Source organism: Maylandia zebra, linkage group LG7 (assembly GCF_041146795.1).
Source record: "Maylandia zebra isolate NMK-2024a linkage group LG7, Mzebra_GT3a, whole genome shotgun sequence".
Lineage (NCBI taxonomy): Eukaryota > Metazoa > Chordata > Actinopteri > Cichliformes > Cichlidae > Maylandia > Maylandia zebra.
This window is the reverse complement of record NC_135173.1, coordinates 11,483,620-11,506,900: the sequence shown is the minus strand read 5'-3', so window position 1 is coordinate 11,506,900 and position 23,281 is coordinate 11,483,620. Positions and strand designations below refer to the sequence as shown.

Here is a 23,281-nt window from a genome sequence, read left to right as displayed (position 1 = left end):
CCATAAGTTCTTTTTGCTCGTGGTTTCTTGTATATATAGTCTGGACTTTCGTTGTTTGTTTACTGGCTTCTTTTTTAAAAGAAGAAGAAGAAAACGTTATCAGGCTTAGAGCCACTTGTAGTTATTAAGATTTAAGTCTAGTAAAAGCAGAAGAAAATGCATGAAAGGATGGAAAATCTTCACACTGACTGATATTTGATCAGTGATCTTGTTAAAATTACATTTATGTTGTGTCAGCCTAACAGCTATTAAGGATAGGCTCAGCTTAAATAAAGACTGCAAGGCTTAGAGCTGTTGAGCGTGGTGGTATTATGGTACACTCAAAGTTCTAAAAGAAAATAACCATAACATATAATAAGTCCGGAAAATGTATCTTCTGGGACATATTTTTAACCAGATTACCAATGTGGAAAGTGTGACTTTTATGCTTTAAACAATGTTTTGTAACAGATTAACACAGTCCCTAATGTATTTTTTTTTTTTGTAAACACACACAAAATCGGTCATTAATTACACGTATATCATACAAATTAAACGAAAATGTATTTGTTTTGGAATAATAAGTATGTGCCATGTTTCAGCATCTTTTTGTCATGGGGTGTTTGTCTGTGCTGCTTCTGGCAAAAGTCCGGACAGTCCCAGCCGGTAGATCCGCGTATCGTCGCACAGCTGAACCTCCTCCGGAGAAGGTCTCTCTGTAGTTGCCGGTTAGCGTCATGTCGGGCGTTGTGGATACTAAATTGTACGACATCCTCGGAGTTTCGCCGTCTGCGTCTGAAAATGAACTTAAAAAGGTACGTAAATGCTACAGTGAAATGAATGTCTTGGAGTTCAAACAAAATTGAAAAAAGAGGAAGAGAGGTCACCAGAGCAAATGTGGCCTACAAACAAGCTAATGGATGTTTAGCTAGCTTAGCCAGTAAAATGAGCTGGATAACAGCGGGATACATCACCGGACTTTTAAACATAATTTAAGCGACACATTGGCATTGAATGATTGCTTATAAGTGTTTCTAAATACGTGATAAGGATGAAGTTAGTCTCTTTGAAAACAGAGATAACACTGGTAAACACGAGTGTGATAGCTTGCCGGCTACTAATGCTAAATTCCAGCAAATAGTCCCCACCAACTCAGTAACGAAACAACACTCGCTAAACGAGACACTTAGCTTAATAAACTGCCAACCCCAGTGTAATACTTGATCATGCTTATCAGTATTGATGTTAGGCAACGCTATAAACAACGTGTGTGATGGTCACAAGCTAACGTTCATGCCACCATTCGTGCAGCTACATTAGCCAACGTCCAGGCGTTATTCCCTTTAAAATCCATTCAAACATCAAGCAGATGCTAATGGCTCATATTTGACAACTGCTGCGTTCTCTGCAAAACCCGACATAACACAACTTATACAGCTTGTGTATTCATCTTATTTTTGTCTCGTAATAAAGACCTTGTATTTCCGTCTATCGGGATTCAAAATAACGCTGGCAAGTCAAAAGCTGACTATTTGGAAGCAGTGTTGTTGAGTTTCTGACATGTTACATGCAACCATGATCTTGACTATATCCTGTTGTTTTAGACAGCAAGCTAATTGAAGCGTCTTGCTACAGGCACATGAGCTTAGGTCTGTGACCCAGCTTTCTTCACGCTGATATTTTTTTTATTTTTTTTGGTTTATTACAGGCCTACCGCAAATTGGCCAAAGAGTACCACCCTGACAAGAACCCTGAAGCTGGAGACAAGGTATGATGCACCAAAACAGTAGTGTTAGCAACAGCACCAAAGGATGCTCAGTTGATCAACAATTGGGCATGCAGAAATGATGTCGCCTCCATTTATAATGATCACATAGCCCAGTGCTTTGAGGATTACTCCTAGGCACAGATTGGAGTACAAAATGTGACACAGGCTTTCCACTAGAGAAGAATGCTTTTTAAAAATATATTTATTTCTCTATGACTCAAATCTTAAAGCCTCTTTTAAGTCCTTTGTGCTTTGTAAAAGGGAACTGTTGTTGAGGTGCACTGAATTTATTTTCTTCATGCACCAGTTCAACCTGTCTGATTGTGCTTTGTTCATTTTCCAGTTTAAAGAGATAAGTTTTGCATATGAGGTATTGACAAACCCAGAAAAAAAGGAGCTTTATGACCGCTATGGAGAGCAAGGCTTACGGGAGGGAGGAGGAGGAGGACCTGGCATGGAGGATATCTTCTCTCACATTTTTGGTGGAGGACTGTTTGGGTTCATGGGGGGACAAGGAAGAGGACGCAATGGAGGCAGGAGGAGAGGAGATGATATGGTACACCCGCTGAAGTAAGTGTTGTTGTTTGATGGATGCTTCAGTGGATGGTGCATATGTAATGCAGTATGTGTACTTACAAATCGTGTTGTTACAGGGTTTCTCTTGAAGACTTGTACAATGGTAAAACCACAAAACTGCAGCTCAGTAAGAATGTGCTGTGTAGTGCCTGTAATGGGTGAGTTTCCTTTTTGTTAAAATTATATTGATTTGTAGTTTTAAGGCTGTCTGATGAATGATTTGCAGTTGCTCTAAATGGATAATAATGCTGATACTTTACTGTTGGCTTTTAGTCAGGGTGGTAAGGCAGGAGCTGTGCAGAAGTGTGTAGCATGCAGAGGACGGGGCATGAGAATCATGATTAGACAGCTGGCCCCAGGAATGGTTCAGCAGATGCAGTCAGTCTGCACAGATTGCAATGGGGAGGGTAATGTATCCCCACACACCTGCAAACTGACATTAAAAACAAAGTTAATGTACAAACCGCAGCAAAACAGCTCTCTGAGGTCTTCTATTCTGTGTGTGTGGTTGTTGTCCAGGTGAAGTGATAAATGAAAAGGACCGCTGCAGAAAGTGTGAGGGTCATAAAGTCTGTAAGGAGACTAAGGTTCTTGAAGTTCACGTGGACAAAGGCATGAGACATGGACAGAAGATCACATTCACTGGAGAAGCTGACCAAGCACCAGGCATGGAACCAGGAGATATAGTTCTGGTGCTGCAAGAGAAAGAACATGAGGTACCCCAAAACAGACAGCTCCTATTGATTACAAAACTGTTTTTAATAATAGAATAACTTGGATAATGAATAAAGTCTACATTTATCCAAGCGATTTGATGTAATGAACCTAAGCAACAAATATGGGTTTTATATCTCAAATAGGATTTCCGCCGTGATGGCAGCGATCTTCACATGGTTCATCGTATCGGCCTGGTTGAGGCTCTGTGCGGCTTCCAGTTCACAGTCACACACCTCGACGGACGTCAGTTGCTTGTTAAATACCCACCTGGAAAGGTCATTGAGCCAGGTAAACATCTTCCCTTTACTTTAATTTATTTTTTCTGTTATGACATTCTTTCTTTTTTGGTTGGACAGAAGGAAATTTATTGGATGAATACTTATGTTTTACTGCAAGTGTTGGTGCCAGCATTTATTTTTAGGACAGCATAAAAGAGAGAATATAAACATCTAATGTGAACCAAATTGAAAACAAAATTAGATTGTTTTAACAAGTCACCTTGGTGTTGTAGAATTTTCTGGTAATTTCTCAAGGTTGTGCTATATAATTAACTGTCTTGTGAAAAAGCTGTCATTGTTTCAAGTTGTTGAGAATACATATACTTTTTTGGGACATTTCAAACTTAACAATGTAAAATCTAACACTAGTTTTCTAAATAAACATGTAACTATAAAACTGCATTTGAGTTAAAACTGTGGCATTAGCATGTATGATAAGCACAGACACATGTATAATCTAAGTCTTAAAATATCGTTTGCATGACAATTTTGACAACTTGCACCATAGTTTATATTATATTATATTATAAATTCCAGGTTCAGAATAAATATGGAAACCACAGGCTGTATATAAAAGATAGATGTAGCTTCCATGTCAGAAAAGTCGAAATGCTGATGTATAGTATAACTAATTTTGTCTAATGGGCAGCAGGGGGCGACGTCACTTGTTCCCAAAAAGAAGCCTGTTTATATTAGGAAATCAACCAATTAGCGAAGTTGAGCTATGAAATTTGTGATAAAGTTGTTTTGTTTTGGGTTTTCTTTTGGTGTCTCTAGTTTCAAATCTTACTTTTAACCATTCATTATTTTTAAAAAATTTTAAATGTGAAAATATTAGACCCTATCAGTAGGGGTGCAACGATACTCGTATCGATATTGAACTGTTCGATACAGTGCTTTCCGTTTGGTACGCATATGTATCGAACAATGCAAAATTTTTAATTTATTTTATCAACTTTTCTTCTGACGATGCTGTCTGTGTTGACAGCTCAGTGGATCTGCGTTCGACTACTCCGCCTAGGCTGCACTGTCGAGCACAGATCCACTGAGTGCAGCGCAAGCTAGCAAGACAGAAGCTAAGCTCGTTACAACATGGCAAATTGAACCTCCCCCACCCTCATTCAGATCTGGCCTTTGGAACTATTTTGGTCTTCATGTGAAGTATGACCCTGAAGGCAAGCGCGTCATGGACAAAAGTAAAACAGTATGTCGGATGTGCCACGCAATGCTCAATTACATGGGTGGGAACTACTGCGTTAGCGCAGTTTGCTCATTAACGGAGATTTGCCGTGTTGTGGCGTTAACGTCATTTCAGATTAACGCTGACAGCACTAGTGGGAACAAAATGAATATGACTGCACATTTACGCCGACATCACCATAGTGCAAAGACAAGTGGAAGCAGACAAAAACAACAAGCACACATGCTACAAACTTTACCCGAGTCATTTAGACAGCCGTTAGCACGTGATTCTCCTTATGGGGACCTGATATGTTTAATATGCTGCTGAGAATATAGCCCAGAAGAAGCGTATAGTATAGCTTTTATTTTGGAAAGAGCCATTTCTCTGTAATAAACTCTCTTTTCCAAAGATGAGTGATTTCTCGATCAGATTTATTATTTTATCCCTTTGTTGTTTCAGCAACATTAAATTAAAAAACTGTACGTTTGAGTTCAAATATATATTTATAATTTTAATAAATGACAAATTAAAAAAGCATGAACATTTTTTTGTATCGAAAAAATATCGAACCGTGACACCAAAGTATCGAACCGAACCGTGAATTTTGTGTATCGTTGCACCCCTACCTATCAGATTTGAAAGGACCATAAATCACAGTATGGTTTAGGGCAAGCCTACCTTGTGGTTGACAAGTCCCTAGGGTTTACTGTGTCCCCTGGTTTCACTGTCGGATCAATACCTCACTAACACAGCAACTGTGATAATGCTCAGTGCGAGAGATGATGTCAGTGGATGATATCACTGTGGCTAGATCCATCTTATATTTAGACTCTGTTGGAGAGCACATAGACCTCGCACTCTAGTGTACAATTGTTGTTGAATCTGTGTGCCGTTTCTCCTTTGTGTGTTTGTGGCAGGCTGCATTCGAGTGGTGAAAGGAGAGGGGATGCCTCAGTACAGAAATCCATTTGAGAAGGGAGATCTTTACATTAAGTTTGAGGTCCAGTTCCCTGAAAACAATTGGATTAACCCTGAAAAGCTGAATGTGAGTTGCAATAGAGAAAACAAAAATCACAACTCGCAAAATGTTAGAGTGAATACAATGTCGTGATGGATGTTTGTCTTCTTTCAGGAACTCGAGTGCTTGCTGCCTGCCCGTGCGGAGACTCCCGTTATTGCAGCAGATGCCGAGGAAGTTGACCTAACAGATTTTGACAGAAGTCAAGGTTCAGGAAGCGGAGCCAGGAGAGAGGCCTACAATGATAGTTCTGATGAGGAAGGCGGTCATCATGGCCCAGGAGTGCAGTGCGCACACCAATAGAAAGACTACAGACTTGCACACACATAGAAGCATAAAAACACAAAAGTCCCATTGCTAACACCATTCAAGATTTGCGACTCATACATTTTCCTCCTCTCAAGACTCACATGAAAAAGAGAATATATATATATATATATAATTTCTTTTTTGTTTTTTGTTTTTTAGTCTCACACAAAATTCCCCCCCCTTCGTTCAGCTCCATGGTGCCCATAAGACAGTGATCCTGGATGTGTTATGATCATTTTATGTTTATGAACAGTAGTGCTCTTCAAAGCCAGCAGCAGGAAGGTGGCCCCATTTTCAGAGGTTTATTGAATTAACATGATTTAGATCCCTTTGTTTTCATCCTAAATGTTTAGACTTGTCTTTCCTATAATGAAAGGTAATGTATAAAATTCAATTTTTGTTGACTGTCTTGTAAAAAATATAGTTTAAAATCTTTTACACACAAGCGCATGCTGCCGTTTGCTAAAGAGCTTGCCCGTGTAAAACTAGGGTCCAGACATTACATAAACATCTGGCACCACAGGTGTTTCGATTTCAGTGTGTCACCACTATTAAAGTGCCCTGCTCCCATCAGCGCTAACCTGATTATACGTGTCATATTTTGAAAATGGGATTTGCTGGTTCTGTTCAGTTCCTAGCTGCCACACACACATATTAAAGGCCTGACTAAAGTTACCTGCCTGCCAGGCACATTTGTTTTTTGTTTTGTTTTTTTCTCATATGTAAGCTGTTTTTGTCTATGTAGGTGTGAATGATAAGCCCCTTTTCAGACATTCAGACAGAGATAACATTCATTAATCTTTAAAGTGAAAAAATTATGCTGTGCAGATGTATAGCACTTTAGTTAAGGTTCTTTAATTGAAGACAAGTAAATTTTCGAATGTTTAGTTCTCTCCAATAGTGTAAAAAGGGGCAGGTTCTGTATTTGTACTGCATGGTGCTCCTTGGAGAGCTGTACCCTTCCCCTAACACATCCACCCAGGGACAAACATTTCTCTTCTGGATCAGGAAAAAAGCATCATATACAACTCTTCAAATTATAGTCGTTACTGATTCAAGACACATGCACATTCACAGTCTTGCCATTATTGAAGAGAGACGATCAATGTTCAGACATGAAGCCGACAAGTTCAGTTGATTAATGGAAACAATTGCATGTCTGAAGCGGGGGGTTAGTGTGTTTGAGACCTCTGAACTTGAAGTTTTGTGTTCATTTGAGTGGAGGTCAAACTTGTATACTACTTGTATGTGTGTTATGCAGTGGCTCAGTGTGTGGGAGCTGCTGTGGAATGTTCTGGCTTATTAGGGTGGTAGGTATTCCTGCTTTATATTGGACTGCAGTGCGAGTGGATATTATATAAAGTTAGGGAAGGAGAAAAAAATGTTTATTTGCTGAGAATCTTCCCCACATGGACAGTTTTATTCTCACCAGGACTGAGAAGTTCTCCTGGCTTGCAGGAAAACCACTGAGCCTGCACCAAACCCTCTATGTTATACATATCTCCCTATTCTTGTTAGCCAAACCTTTGTCCCTCAACATGTTATAAGAGTCCCACCCCCATATACCTGTAAATAAATACAGTCCTACTCCACAGGTGCATTCAGAGTCAACAGCAGTGTCTTTCTTTAGCCACAACTTTTTTTCTTACATAATGGTAATAAATGTTATGTTCAGATGAAGAGAAGTTAATGGAGCCACTGTAGACTGTTATCACGCACCTCTGTGACTCATTGTGTATTTAATTTAGCCCACGGGATAGTCTGTACACAAGGGTCATTGGTAAATTACATTATTGTTGATGCTTATGGTTGTCGAGATTATGATTAAACTGTACAATAAATGACTGCAAGTTCATTGAGCTGTTCTGTTTTCATATGTACAACCTGTACTGGTTTCTGAGCATTCTGTATAAGTTTTGTTACAACCCCGAACAAAAGGAAATACTGCTGATAGGAAATCTGCACCATTAAACCTAAACACATTAGACAATTGGTGCCTCAATATATTCAAAATAAGAAAAGCGTACATTTGTTGGTATTTTTGTGACTGTGTTGTGACTCAGTCTTCTGCATCCTCCGTGTCTCTGCTCTGGAGGGCAACTGGACCCAGGAGTTCTTTAAACCCTGTGGTATTTCTAAAGGATTAAAAAATAGTGTTGAAATAAATGCGGTCAATATTAATTTGGTGTTGACTGGCAGATTCAAGAGGGTGTCATTTACCTATCTCTTTTAGACTGCATGACATAAGAGCGCTCTCTTCTGAGTTGCTCCAGACGCTCTTTCACAACAGTCTTCTGCTTGTTCTTATCTTCCTAAAAAGTAGACAATATGATGATAAGATAGCATGCTAATTCATTGTTTTTGAGGGTTTTTTTAAGTATACAGTTCCTCAATATGTAGTTACCAGTGGTAGATCTTGAGTAAGGTGCTTTATCCTGTCTGTGTGTTTCAGGCCAAGCAGGTCTTCCTCTGCCTTTCTGTTCTGGATGATTGACAGGCGCTCCTGAACCTGAAAGACATGCTAACAATGTAACATCAATTCTGCTTTCATTTCTGAGTCATGAGCATGCAGTGTCCCTCTCTACACCTTGTCTCACCCTGAGCAGTTGCCTCTCTCTGTCTCTCTGTTGCCTTTGTTCAACTTTTCTTTGCATGTCCACTAGGTTGCGCATTGTCCTCTCTCTCTCCATTGCAGACACCGGTTCGCTCACTCGTTCTCTCTCCATCAGAGAAGCTTCCTTCTTTGCCTTACATTCTGACAGGCTATAGTCTACCTGGAACATGGTGGGAAAATAGCTGGTTGTATGTTTTAAATGAGAACCGATCTAACCAGAATATGTCAAGACTACTCTTACTGTTTCTTCTGGACAGTATTTCTGCTCCTTATAGCAATCAAGTTCAGGGTCTGTCATGTCCCACTGCTTGGACTCTGTTTCCACCTCAGTCACAACCCTGTCAGCATTAGTTATGTCCTTGCATGTCCCATAGCAGAAGTCGTCTGCATGTGGGTTAGCTTCAGAGGAATCAGCCATAGGGTGTGGCTGTGCGGCTTCCTTGCTCTCTGCCACCAAAGCATGTGTTTGTAAGCCACATTCAAATACAGCTTCTCCTTCATTTGGTTGATCGGCTGTTTGTCTGTTACTGAAGGCCAGCTAATAAGAATTCAGAAAGTGAACACATGAGTTCAGTGACAGTCACAGTGAATTACGTTCTGCTACACTCTTATGAAGTACCTCTTCTACTGTGCTGCACTGCTGGTTTGCAGACTGTGTGTCACAGTGATCTGGAGTACCAGACTTCAACCCAGTAGGTTTCAGCTCTTCTCCACCTCTCTCTTGATCTGACACATCACATTGTGTAGGCCGTGCTTGCGTCTTCAGACTTCTTGCACCATCCTGAATCTGTCCTGTACACCCATCTGCAGGCTCTGCTGCGCTGTCTATGTCATCCTCTGGTGGTTTGCTCCAGGCGAGGGTGATTAAAGAGCCCTGTTTCTCACAGCTCTGGGGGCTCTTTAATTCACTGCCCTCTGCTTCCTCTTTGGCTCCTCCATCTGCAGCAAGACCCTCACGAGCATCTGACACACACAGGATCTCCAAGTAGGGCAGGTCCTCCATGACTGCTCCACAACCTGTTGGAGTTCAAAGCATATTATTCCCACAGTTTTAGGAAAATGTTATTTTATTAGGATAATTAGTTATTAAATGTTTTTAATACCTGAACAGAAATCGTGTTTGTAAGTCCCATCCGCATTTTGGACTTCATTCACTACACCGTTGCTGCTTTTGCTTGAATCAACCGTCTCAGCTTCAGCTGATCCCCCACTCATGTTTTGGACTTCTGCCTGTCCAGTGTAAGAGGACTGAACTATGATTTGCTTGCTGCTGCTGGTTTCAGTAAAGTTTGGATAAGGATTTAACATAGAGCCTGAACTAAGGGGAGCATCTGAGATCAGGAGGTGGAGCAGGTTGCTAAAGCACTGAGCTTGAAATTCAGATTTATATTTATCCTGCAAAGCCTGGAGAAGCTGTGCATTCTAAACAAAGAGACAAGATGCACCACTATTAACATTACAGCCTTTTGTAGGTTTTCTTGCTTTGACTTGTATGTTGTGATTGCCTCGACTCACCCCATCCATCATCGCTTGCAGTAAAGCAGAAGCTTGGACTTCCTGAAGTTCTGTTAGATGGGTTAGAAGAAGCAGGGCACAGTCTTCCAGGAGAAGTTGGGACCATTCTCTGTAGGCCTGCACTTTGAGCTGGGCCATCGGTTGTGGTTCAGGGTTAGTTTGCTGTAGAGGGCTCTGAGTACCACTGTGTGCCTGCAACCAAGCATGAATTTGATGCAGCCTTTTAATACAGCCATTCCTCAAAGGAACTTGATGATGATTGTCTGTCGAGGAAACAGGAAAGAAGATAATGAAGTGGAGAAATGATGGAAATCAAAAAGAAGTGAATTCTAAATAAATTCTGCTGGGAAAAATAAAACTCTTTATTACCATATTTTGGAGGCACTGTGAATGCTGGTGCCTGCACATCCTTTATGGAGATTCCATGTATTAATGTGATAAGTTGCTTCCTCTCCTCCTCTTGAGTCAGCACCAGCAGCTGCAGCACTGACTGCTATAAGTGGACCAAAAATGTAGCTCTATTACTTATAAAAGTAATGTTAACCCACTAAAAAAGATCATGTATATAATCTGAGAGCAATATTATAACAGGAGTTTGCTGTCCACAGTCTGATTTGTAATACCTGCTCTATTGTCTCAAAGTCATACTCTTTCTCTTGTGCTTTTCCATGTAGCCACAAGGAGGCCTGCTCTGCTCTACGTGGACCGTTAACATGTGGCCTGAATGGACAGACAGTACACAAAGGATATGAAAACTTGATGATTGTGAATACAAACTGTTGTATACTCTGAGTGTTGTTTTGGCTCACCATGTCTCCCAGGACTGGTGAGCAGCCAGAAGAGCTGTATAGGAAAGTTTCTCTCTCTGAGCTCTAATAGTTGCCAACCTGACGTACAGACACAACAGTTTCAGGCTCTCCCCATGGAGCCTGGAAGATAAAAGATTGATGAATCAACCCTTTCCCTCTCAGGGTTTCATGGTGGTATTTCCCCCCAAAAAACTCTCTTAAGTCAAATGTATGAAACTACTTGAAATAATTTACCTCTCATGCAGGACTGTAAGTGCATCATGTTCTTGTTGACAAAATTTGTGCAACTCATTCAGAAGAGAAACGGCAGACCAGGACTGCTCAGGACAACTTCTAAAAGATGCACTCATACAGGCCCTGAAGGGAAATAAGCTTTACCATGGTGCTTTGGCTTAACATGAATCAAACTAAATGCTTTCCATCCATAATACAGACATAATACAAATATATGAATGCCATCTTAATAGTAGACCCTAAAGTGCCAGTACGTATGAATGTGAGTGTGAATCGTCTGTTGCTTTTTGTTCTCCCTGTGCTGAACTTGTCCAAAGTGTATCCTGCCTGTTGGCCTATGCCACCTGAGATGGGATCTATCCCTTTTCAACCCTTTAGTTAAATAAGCAGTCAGGAAAATTGATGGATCTACAAATTAACCCATCTGTTTTGATAAACCATTTTCTTTGCCGTTACGTGTGCTATTTAACAAAGTTGTTTATGCACATCCTTTTTTAGTTTTTGGATAACACACTGACTCCTTATATCCCCGACCAGTGGCAGTGTAGCCAAGTTCAAACACTCAAGCAAAGTAGCAAAAACATGATCTATGTGTGTTACTTGTACATCCTGAAAGCTCCTGGCAGCTCAGCTAAGCTGAGCATATCAACAGATGCCAAAGCTTCATCTGCACGATCCTCCAACTGTTCTACTTCCTGATGCTGTTGCCATGTCGGCATCATCTCCCAGACGCTCTTAGCTGTGGATCAACAAAGAAGTAATGACAGAAACATGAAGCATCCAAAGCAGACTCCTTCATTGTGATTAAGGTGTACTTAGGTGACAGTGTAGAGGAACATTTCCTTACTATGGTGCTCCTGAAGCATTTCTGTATACAGCAATTGAGTGACCACATCATACTTGACATCCACCAAGAGGAGGACGTCTGACAAGGAGACATGGCCCCACGCCTGGCCTGTAATCCTTTGACTTTGGTTCTGCCATGTAGAGGGCAGTATGCTCCACACACCCTGTGATGCCAATCTTAGTAGAAGCAGACACATTAACAACATAGCTATTGCAAGTAAGCACTTCACTATAAAGGGGTGGTTTGTAATATTAGAAAACTGTATATCTCTGAAATGCTCAGTTGCTCCTTAATACTCAGGTTAAGTAATATTGAATAACCTCTGAAAGATAAAACATCCTCCTTAGTAAAAAGCTGTGTTAACTGGCAATACAATTGTTGCTCACATCAGTACACCCAGTTAAGCTGCAGTCACCGAGTTGTTTTCTACTTGCTTTAGCGATTTGATGTGCTACATGCAAACCACAATTTAATATTATTGAATAATGCACAGATTTGCCACAAGGACTAGGGTATTAAAGAAAAAGCAGTTACGAATTTTGCTCCTTTTAGGTTCTTTAATATTTGGCTTTTCACACATGCAACACAGTAATCTGGGTGATGTGGCTGTAAGTCTAACAACGGTGTACTATGTGGTTCATACATACACACAATAAAAATCAATACATGTACAAATTTAATATTAAAATAACACATTTTGCTATAAACTGAGTAACTTCTCACCCTCAATAAAAGATGCTCACCTAGCCCAGTACTGCCTGGCTGCTTTTTTGAGCCTTTTCACACATGTCTTTTTCCCAGAGAACTCTTTCCCCCCTCCCCATCTTCCGATCTGCGGAAAGCAAAAGAGGGCAAATAATGAACTGCATTAATGCAGGAGAAAGTGTACAGTTCTGCAAGTACATACCTGTACCAACCTGCTGTAGGGATCCTAAATCTGAGGTGTATGCCTTTTCGAAAGTATTAAAGTCTGTATTCTGGAGCAGGGAATCCATCGTGTGATGAAAAGCATTGGGATTTCCAGTATTTAGTAGCAGGAGGTCCCAGTATAGCTGAAGATAAGAGTATTTATAAGAGCAGTAGTAATAATATTTTGATTATGGAGTTAAGCTACGATATTATCATATTAAAGAAGAAAAATTGTACCATTTCCTTCTTTTCCCTTTCCCTTTCCATTTCTAAGAGAACATCCAAAACATTTTCACCAATACAGGTCCAGCTACTGTCTCCTCCTGCAATCTGAAGCACAAACAGCCCCATTGTAGTATTCTGTTACTATTTGTTTGTTTGTGTTTGTGTCTAATTATGTGTGAGCTGGTACCTTCCTCATAGCTGTATGTGCTTCAGTGATGTTGGAAGAAAAATGAAACACTTTGCTGTAAAGGAGACTCACATCCTCAGGGGTAAACTCTGCGCCAACAGACATACCTAGAGACTGGTAAAGACCAGCAATGTAATCCTGAAGCAAAGCACATGGTTGTAATTACATTTATTTTCAGTTCATTCAATTCAACCTTGTACATACAAAAGGAAAACAAATGCATTTCTCACACAGCCACAGCAAAGTATCCTACCTGCTCCATGTTTTCAGGTTGATAAATTATGCAGCATATTACTATGGTTACGGCAGTCCTCTGGGAAACAGCTGGATCAGCTTACCAGCAACAAAAAGTGACAGTGTATCTGTCAGAGAGTGAAAGGTGATACATGACCACGTGATGCTTTACACCTGAGTGTAGTGCTCTGTAACATTTAACACGTAGTGAAAGTCAGTGCCTTTTAGTGTTGTGTTGTCTTTATTTTAAAGTCTGTGGTGTCAAATGATTTATTTACTTTATTTTTAAGGCATACAAAGTCCTAGTATGTGATTTAGGCTTCTGTTCTCTTCAAAAGCTGTATGGTGGATCAACTTAAAAAAAAAAAAAACTAACCATTTTGGGTTTTATTAAGCCTTAAATGTAGGGGTGTGGGTGCTGTGATTGACAGGTATGCGTTGCCTGGGTCTCACCTCTGTTTGCAGAAGTTTATGCTCCAGTTTTGTTGTGTAGAATTCTAGTATTTTATCTGTATGATACTGCTATACTATTTGCATGATTATCAATAATTAAAAGGAATCTGCTTCCATGTGATGAACCCATATACCTTATATATCTTGTTTAACAAGCTTACTAGTTATCTGATAGCTTAGCACTTAACCATTTCACCTGTTGAAACTTCAAATTGTCCAGAGTCCAGAAAATAATAGATGATATCATGGTGGCTACATACAACTTTTATATACAGACTATAGTGTTGTAAAGTGGCTGTGTTTCTTTGTCTTATTGTAGAAAAACATCACTGTTAAGAGGAAAACAAAGGGATATGAGCCGGTTTCTTTTTTTGATTTGCTTAAAGTTATGACATATCTAGGGACACCAGTGTTTTCTTACAAAGCACCCTGGACCATGGACAATTTAGAGAAAGAAGTGAATGTAAACATGTCTGGCCAGCTCTCCCTAAAAAAAAAAGAGAGACCTCAGTGGGATTTCTTGGTCAAATAAAGGTAATAATAATGAGGTGGTTAGGTCTATAAGCAGTTGATCATTGAGAATCACCCTGAAATAAGCTGATTTATTATTGAAAACTGCTTACCATATTTGTTGAATTGTAAAGCTATTTCACACATTTTCATATGTGTAGCTGACCTGATGTGTACTCACTAAAATACACTCTACTCAAATAAATACAATGTGTGCAGAAAGGACAGTGTTGCCAAATGGGTGATTAAATATCAACATGAAGTTTGTCTCTGAACACAGAAAAAGAAACAACAGAAATATTAGTGAAACTTTTATTTATAAAATGGAGAAGGAAAAGATTACCTGAGATTATATGGCTTCCTGTATGAACAGTCAGACATTGCACAGTGCTAAAAATGTAACCTGCATGATAAACAACTTTAAATAATTGCTAATACTGTTAAAGTAAATGTGTGAAACAAACTAGGTATGGAATTAAATGACAAATCTTTAAGTAGTATAAATATTCAGTGTTACAATATTTATAAAAACCAACAAACACAGTATGTGGAGTCCACAGGTCATGGAGGTTCATCTGGAAATCTTTCCATTGTATATAGTAACATGGGGCTGATGCAGTGACAGTGCATGCGTGTGAAATTATAAGTGAGTGTCCACTTATTCAGTAACTGTGGCATTTGAGGAGCTGCCATGAATGATCTTTGGACACTTCTCTTGTGGTATGCAGTAGTTGTTGTGTAGGACCAGACCAGCAGGACACTGACATCCTGGAACACAGGGCTTGAAACAGTGGCTTTCTATCACTCCCAGAGGTACATCGACATTAAAGCAGGTTACAGGACAAGGGGGGCCGCACTCATCAAACACAAAGCCCCTCTCCACTGGGCAGCCCACAGCTGTGGAAGACAGGAGCAAAGAAAACACTGTGAGCACTATAGCTTCAAGCATATGTCTTATTTTGACCTTTACTGATCCTCAGCAGAAATTTCCGGGTGGCTGACAGCAGTGAGGCCAATGGCTGTTTATTTTTAATTCACAATGAATCATATTGCATTACTTCCTTATAACATTAAGCAGTTTATGTCATGGAACGCCGTGTGGCAAGCAGACTGTGGACCCAGAGGCAGGACACAGGAAGAGAAATAAACTCAAAAACTCAGCTTTGCTTGCTGGCAAATTACAGAAATTACACAAACCAAACCGAAAAATAGGACTCTAGGAGAACACACGGACAAGAGAGCGCACAGCAAAAGGGAGGACGTGACAAAGAACACATTTTAGTCAAAATAGCCAAGAGGAGATTAGAGCAAACAAGATGAGAGACTATCAAAATAAAACAGGAAGTAGCAGAACATGAGAACAGAAACACAGACCTGAAACAAAGACAGAAAAGGAAACAAACACAAAGAAGGAAACACCAAGGACAAAACACAGGGATGAGGTTAGGACACACATGGGAACATTAAGAAGACAGGAATACACAGAAACTCAGGATATAAAACATAAACTGAAACCAACTGAAAACTAGACAAGACCCAAAATTTAAAAAGCTGGGCCCGTGACAGTTTAAAGTTGGTTATGAAGCTGACAGCTGGTTGCCGGCATGCACGCTCGATGTGAAATGATAATATACATCCTAGAGTATATTTGCCACTTTCTGGTGATTTACTCACCACACAGAGACGCGCTCCTCCACTGCACGATGACTCCTGCTGCTCTGCACTGGCTCGCGTAGGCCTCCAACGTGTCACAAAGACAGTCATCAGTATTGGCACCGCAAGCACAGAGGTCGTAAACACAAGCTCCGTACCACTGTTCAGGAGGCACCACGGGATGACAGGGCTTAAAGATGGCAGACTTCAGGATTTTACAGCGAGTGTTGGCCCCCTTTTTGGCCTGGTAGCCTGCATCCTTACAAGGGTCAACATTCTCGCCAGGACGACAGGAGGAGCGGAAATGGGTACCATTTGTGACCTTAAATGACAAAAAGTTATTTCATTTGCATGCAGTCAAAATTAGTGATAAGCTATGTATTTTATAGAGTCTCTGTATTACTGCTGTGTATTGATTTTACCCTCCAGCTGTTTCCAAATTCAGACTCAGATAGGGTGATTCGTCCATTTGGCATCCGGAGGTCATCCTGGTAGTAGTTGTTGAAGTTTCCACAAAGACCACAGGTGTGGCCCTTATAGGAGCCTGGCACACTTACTTCTACATGTGAACGAGGACTCCACAGCACCTAAGGTGGGCGAGTGGATGTACCAGTTTGTTACAAAACTGGGAGTGACCAAATTTGTGAGAAGGTAAAGAGACAGAAAAACAAAGAGTACTGCACCTTCAGACCAATGTTAGTGTTGAGTAAAATTGTGTTGGTTTGCCGTTCGATATAGATGTATGGTTCCCTGAGAAATGGCAAAGTTACAGCCTCATCATTCACCTGGATAAAAGAGGAGATGGATGAGTGAATGCACTAAGCATAAAATTCACTGGGTAAAACCCTTTATGGTCTATTTACATACAAACCTTCACAATCCAGTCCTGCAGTAGCTGCACTGTGACATCACCCAAAAACACAGTAACCTCTTTAGTCCAGGACACTCCTTTACGTCCACGATCATCATTTGTAGCATGAACACTGTAAAAACAAAAATGTGCTTTCTTGTTTTGTTACTTGTTACCTTTTAGCAAAATTTTGTGCTTTAAATACAATAACAATGCATCTATTTTCTGAAACACCTCCAGTTCCAGCCAGCTAGGATGTCCAAGACTATTTTTTCTGTGAGGCAATGATGGCAACTGCACCTCTTGGGGAGGTACTCCATATCATCAACCTCAACACAGAACCAGTACTGTTCTGGTTTGTTTGAACAGAAAAAGAATCTCTTTTTCATTAGTGCTGTCAAAATTAACGCATTAACGCAAAATAATCCACCATCATGCTTAACGCGTTTATAAATTTTAACTCGATGAACACATCTGGAGCACACAATGACTCAAAATACTCGAAACGATTCTGTCTATGTCTATATATATATATATATATATATATATTAGCGCCACCGAAAATTAACGAGTTAACGCGAATTAATCCCCATTGCGATTAAAACTTTTAACGCAATTAATGCATCCGGGAGAAGATTGAAGAAAACTATTCAAATTCTATTTGAATTTGAATTTCTTGTTTATTCTACATTTACTTTATTATATTGCATAAATGTCAGTTAGAAGCTTAAATATAAAGTTGAAAAAAATCAAGTTATCAGGATCAAGTAATTGCGATTAATCGCGATTAATTACAGATAATTGTGAGATTAATTTGTTAATTTCTTTTAATCTATTGACAGCACTACTTTTTATACAATTAATTATTATAGATATTGTTTGGGATGAATTTCACCTGAAATCTCCACTCTCACAATCCTGTGTCAGGACATATGTGCACGTTCCCTGGAAGTGCAGCATGCGGCCATCGAAGGTCCGGTAATGAGGATCGCCAAAGGCACTGCAAGTAGCTGGACGAGGAAGGCAATGAGGACAACACAAACCTGGGATAACTGCAGGCATCTCATCCTGGCAGTAAAACACACAAACAGACTGTGTTAACACTGGCTGTGTGAGAATATGATGAACCTAAAATGATTTAAAAAACAAAAAGTCTGCAGTGACAAAATGTGCTCTGTGAAAATAGCCAGCGTGTGAACACAGATGAGAAACGTCAGATAATAACTGATTCTCTGCAAATTGATGGGTGAGCATCATGGGAACATTTCAGATAATCATGAAACGCCATTAAAAAATTTTTGTGTGTGTGTTTTTCAATAACACTCACATTTGCACAGGTGAGGGGAGGGCAGCGTTCACTGCGACAGTGTACGTCTCCAGACAAACACGTGCAGCTGGTGCATTCATCCACCTCCCAGTGTTCATTGGAGTGAAACACTGTCCCCTGGTACAAACACGACACCTCCGAGTCTACAACACATATGCACAACAAAGTTTAATCTTTGTAAAGAATACACCCCATCCATCTGTCACATCATTCCAGTGTCGAATACCCAGAGGTGAAAAGCCAGCAGCTGTTTTTATTTTGTGATACCTTGACATTCATAGCAGCATCTCCCAGGAAGTTTCACTTGCTTTTGTCCTTCCAGACAAATGGCAGGTAAACACTCTTCAATGCTGCACTCAATGTAGCCCAACTGAGGATGCAACCACAAACAGACTTCTTAAGAAAATAATCTCAGTAAATAAAAAAAGGTCTATTTTAGAAATGCTATTTTTTTAAATATAACATTAGTGGCAACGTGCTGGTGTGCCTTCCACCTAAGTCTGTGGCCTTTCTGTGTGGAGTTAGCATGTTCTCTGCGTGGGTTCTCTCTGCATTCTCTAGTTTTCTCCCACAGTCCAAAGACACGCATGGGTTTAGGTTAAGTGTTAATTTTAACCCCTGTGATTGGAGATCTTTCCAGAATACCCTGCCTCTCGCCCTATGTCAACTGGGATAGGCTCCAACACTCCCAAGACCATGAATTGGATAGGGGATAAGTTGGATCAGATGTATGTATGTGTGAATGGAGAATCATATTAATATTATGTCTTCAGTTAGGTGAAATTTAAGTGTTTTCCTTAGCTTAACGATCAAAATCAACCCCTCAGTATTTGCAGCTGGAGAGCGCTGGACCCTTCTTTTTGTGTCTTTTAAGTCATTCCTCAAAAACTAAACCCTTCCTCTTGTATTTGTGTACCACATTCTTTTTTAACATACACACACACACACACACATATATATATATATATATATATATATATATATATATATATATATATATATATATATATATATATATATATATATATAAACACCCAGCACGCCCCTGCGGGCGGTTTATCTTTCAAGCTCGGGTCCTCTACCAGAGGCCTGGGAGCTTGAGGGTCCTGCGCAGTATCTTAGCTGTTCCCAGGACTGCGCTCTTCTGGACAGAGATCTCTGATGTTGTTCCCGGGATCTGCTGGAGCCACTCGCCTAGCTTGGGAGTCACCGCACCTAGTGCTCCGATTACCACGGGGACCACCGTTACCTTCACCCTCCACATCCTCTCGAGCTCTTCTCTGAGCCCTTGGTATTTCTCCAGCTTCTCGTGTTCCTTCTTCCTGATATTGCTGTCATTCGGAACCGCTACATCGATCACTACGGCCGTCTTCTTCTGTTTGTCTACCACCACTATGTCCGGTTGGTTAGCCACCACCATTTTGTCCGTCTGTATCTGGAAGTCCCACAGGATCTTAGCTCGGTCATTCTCCACCACCCTTGGGGGCATCTCCCATTTTGACCTCGGGACTTCCAGGTTATACTCGGCACAGATGTTCCTGTACACTATGCCGGCCACTTGGTTATGGCGTTCCATGTATGCCTTGCCTGCTAGCATCTTGCACCCTGCTGTTATGTGCTGGATTGTCTCTGGGGCATCTTTACACAGCCTGCACCTGGGGTCTTGCCTGGTGTGATAGACCCCAGCCTCTATGGATCTTGTGCTCAGAGCTTGTTCTTGTGCTGCCATGATTAGTGCCTCTGTGCTGTCTTTCAGTCCAGCGTTGTCCAGCCACTGGTAGGATTTCTGGATATCAGCCACCTCCTCTATCTGCCGGTGGTACATACCGTGCAGGGGCCTGTCCTTCCATGATGGTTCCTCGTCTCCCTTCTCTTTCTTGGGTTTCTGCTGCCTGAGGTATTCACTGAGCACTCGGTCAGTTGGGGCCATCTTCCCAATGTATTCTTGGATGTTCCTTGTCTCATCCTGGACTGTGGTGCTGACACTCACCAGTCCCCGGCCCCCTTCCTTCCGCTTAGCGTACAGCCTCAGGGTGCTGGATTTGGGGTGAAACCCTCCATGCATGGTAAGGAGCTTTCTTGTCTTTATGTCAGTGGCTTCTATCTCCTCCTTTGGCCAGCCTATTACCCCAGCAGGGTACCTGATCACGGGCAGGGCGTACGTGTTGATGGCCCGGATCTTATTCTTACCATTCAGCTGACTCCTCAGGACTTGCCTGACCCTCTGCAGGTACTTGGTGGTTGCAGCTTTTCTAGCGGCCTCTTCATGGTTCCCATTCGCCTGCGGGATCCCCAAGTACTTGTAGCTGTCCTCTATGTCTGCAATGTTGCCTTCTGGTAGTTCAATCCCCTCAGTTCTGACTACCTTCCCTCTCTTTGATACCATCCGACTACACTTCTCCAGTCCGAACGACATTCCAATGTCATTGCTGTATAGCCTGGTAGTGTGGATCAGTGAATCGATGTCTCGTTCACTCTTGGCATACAGCTTGATGTCATCCATGTACAGGAGGTGGCTGACAACTGCTCCGTTCCGTAGTCGGTATCCGTAGCCAGTCTTGTTAATGATCTCACTGAGGGGGTTCAGGCCTATGCAGAACAGCAGTGGGGACAGAGCATCTCGTTGGTAGATCCCGCACTTGATGGTGACTTGTGCTATGGGCTTGGAGTTGGCCTCTAGTGTTGTACGCCACATCCCCATTGAGTTCCTGATGAAGGCTCTTACGGTCCCGTTGATCTTGTACAATTCTAGGCATTCCAGTATCCAGCTGTGGGGCATTGAGTCATAGGCCTTCTTGTAATCAATCCAGGCAGTGCACAGGTTGGTCAGTCTGGTCTTGCAGTCTCGGCTGATTGTTCTGTCTACCAGTAGCTGGTGTTTTGCGCCTCTGGTATTCTTGCCAATTCCTTTCTGTGTCCCGCTCATGTATTGACCCATGTGCCTGTTCATCTTAGCCGATATGATGCCTGACAGGAGCTTCCATGTAGTACTGAGGCAGGTAGTACTACATGGAAGCTCCTGTCAGGCATCATATATATATATATATATATATATATATATATATATATATATATATATATATATATATATATATATATATATATATTGGGGTGCAATGATACACAAAATTCACGGTTCGGTTTGGTTCGATACTTTGGTGTCATGGTTAGATATTTTTTTGATACAAAAAAAAATGTTCATGCCTTTTTAATTTGTCATTTATTAAAATTATAATATAATATAATATTGCACTGCGCTCAGTGAATCTGCGTTCGACTACTCCGCCTAGGCTGCACTGTCGAGCGCAGATCCACTGAGCGCTCAACACAGACAGCATCGTCAGAAGAAAAGTTGATAAAATAAATGAAAAATTTTGTATTGTTCATACATATGCGTACCGAACCAAAAGTACTGTATCGAACGGTTCAATATCGATTCGAGTATTGTTGCACCCCTAATATATATATATATATATTAGGGGTGCAACAATACACAAAATTCACGGTTCGGTTCGGTTCGATACTTTGGTGTCACGGTTCGATATTTTTTCGATACAAAAGAAAATGTTCATGCCTTTTTAATTTGTCGTTTATTAAATTTTCACGGCACATTCCGCACCACATCTCTGTGCGTTCATCATTTGTTTGAAGCCAGCTCACCTCCTGCAACTACTTTTCCGAGAATACGTGCTTCTTTTGTGGTTCGGACTCCTTCTGACATTTCTTTGGAGGTGGAGGAACATCACAGTAATTGCTTAAAGGAGCTTCTTCGACATCTTTAAGAGTTCTAAACAAATGTCTGTCCTCCTCCTGAAAATCTTATGTAGCAAACACGCGTTGCAACTTCTTATCTTGTGCGCGTTTTTTATTTTGACAGCGAATGCGCACCTGCGGACCACTTATGTGCACCCCTGGTTATTTAGCTCGTCATATTGCAGCCACAGAAATTCTTTTGTCCATGAAACCATAAAGCTGCACTTTATTTTTGCCTTATAGTCTGATTTGTCATAACTTTTCCATTTTGTGGTAAGCTTTTCTTTGGCTGTCACTTCTTCACCCTGACCTGTCTTATTTGGCTCAGCAGAACTAAAATATATATCCTGCTGCTTTTACACACGCACTCACACAACGCTCAGCGATTCTCTGCGTGATCAACCTCTCACATGTTTAAGCTTGCTGCGGGAGATTTCACTTGTCATGTTTGCGTAGTAAGCTAACGATTGATAAGACGATGTCAGAGGAATTGGTGCGCAAATTATCATCACTCACCAATCAGTGCTGTCGCTCTCTATACACAGTTCACGCGATTGCAAAGTGAAAGCAAAAAACAAGCACAAATTCAAACGCGATTTCAATATGTCACATATTGACAGTGGCTCTCACCGATGCCAATGACATAATTACCCAGCTACATTTCCGAAAGAATATATATATATATATATATATATATATATATATATATATATATATATATATATATATATATATATGGTCCCCGTGGTAATCGGAGCACTAGGTGCGGTGACTCCCAAGCTAGGCGAGTGGCTCCAGCAGATCCCGGGAATAACATCGGAGATCTCTGTCCAGAAGAGCGCAGTCCTGGGAACAGCTAAGATACTGCGCAGGACCCTCAAGCTCCCAGGCCTCTGGTAGAGGACCCGAGCTTGAAGGATAAACCGCCCGCAGGGGCGTGCTGGGTGTTTTATATATATATATATATATATATATATATATATATATATATATATATATTCTTTATGATGGGTGTCTAGATTTCTGTTGACTTACAAAACAGGTGCATGTGACACAGTCATCTTTGCTGTCTTTCCAGCTGGTGCCGTTCACAACACGCCTGTTCTGATCCTCAATTACACAATCTGCGAGGAACAGAGGAGAGCCAACATATACAGAGATGTATTAATACCAAGAATCTAAATGTTAAGACTGCTGCTGTTCTATCACATTATACCTTTACACACTGGGCAGCATGAGTCTGGAGGGGTGAACTGCTCATTTAGAGGACAGGTGAGTAGTGGGCAGACTTTGTGTAAGCAAGTCCATGTCAGGTCCTGTACGGGAGATCACC

The 23,281-nt window shown here is 41.0% G+C and overlaps 2 protein-coding genes across 6 annotated transcripts in view; one reads left to right on the top strand and one right to left on the bottom strand.

The window, feature by feature from the left end:
- The first annotated feature begins 633 nt into the window (after nucleotides 1-633).
- dnaja2b (DnaJ heat shock protein family (Hsp40) member A2b) lies at nucleotides 634-7,683 on the top strand. Its single transcript, XM_004553276.4, has 9 exons — nucleotides 634-794; nucleotides 1,688-1,747; nucleotides 2,091-2,317; nucleotides 2,401-2,481; nucleotides 2,597-2,730; nucleotides 2,843-3,039; nucleotides 3,184-3,328; nucleotides 5,419-5,546; nucleotides 5,634-7,683. The coding sequence occupies exons 1-9, from the start codon at nucleotides 717-719 to the stop codon at nucleotides 5,820-5,822; spliced, it is 1,239 nt and encodes a 412-aa protein (XP_004553333.1). The 5' UTR covers nucleotides 634-716; the 3' UTR covers nucleotides 5,823-7,683.
- Nucleotides 7,684-14,663: 6,980 nt separating this feature from the next.
- The window catches only part of kcp (kielin cysteine rich BMP regulator), a 30,911-nt gene continuing 22,293 nt past the window's right edge, over nucleotides 14,664-23,281 (bottom strand). For all 5 annotated transcript variants that reach the window (XM_076885739.1, XM_076885738.1, XM_076885740.1 and 2 more), the window contains 10 exons: nucleotides 23,165-23,264; nucleotides 22,984-23,072; nucleotides 18,463-18,565; nucleotides 18,196-18,338; nucleotides 17,764-17,936; nucleotides 16,890-17,001; nucleotides 16,702-16,803; nucleotides 16,441-16,605; nucleotides 16,040-16,340; nucleotides 14,664-15,262 (listed from right to left, as the gene is read on the bottom strand). In XM_076885739.1, the coding sequence (XP_076741854.1) occupies nucleotides 15,024-15,262; nucleotides 16,040-16,340; nucleotides 16,441-16,605; nucleotides 16,702-16,803; nucleotides 16,890-17,001; nucleotides 17,764-17,936; nucleotides 18,196-18,338; nucleotides 18,463-18,565; nucleotides 22,984-23,072; nucleotides 23,165-23,264 (1,527 nt within the window). In that variant the 3' untranslated portion in view covers nucleotides 14,664-15,023. The remainder of the gene's footprint in view (nucleotides 15,263-16,039; nucleotides 16,341-16,440; nucleotides 16,606-16,701; nucleotides 16,804-16,889; nucleotides 17,002-17,763; nucleotides 17,937-18,195; nucleotides 18,339-18,462; nucleotides 18,566-22,983; nucleotides 23,073-23,164; nucleotides 23,265-23,281) is intronic.

Bases quoted from the DNA above. Each gene is read 5' to 3' on its own strand.
- dnaja2b (XM_004553276.4), top strand. From the start codon at position 717: ATGTCGGGCGTTGTGGATACTAAATTGTACGACATCCTCGGAGTTTCG. The intron at 795-1,687 runs GTACGTAAATGC...GGTTTATTACAG, and splicing joins CTGAAAATGAACTTAAAAAG to GCCTACCGCAAATTGGCCAA. The intron at 3,329-5,418 runs GTAAACATCTTC...TGTTTGTGGCAG, and splicing joins TGGAAAGGTCATTGAGCCAG to GCTGCATTCGAGTGGTGAAA.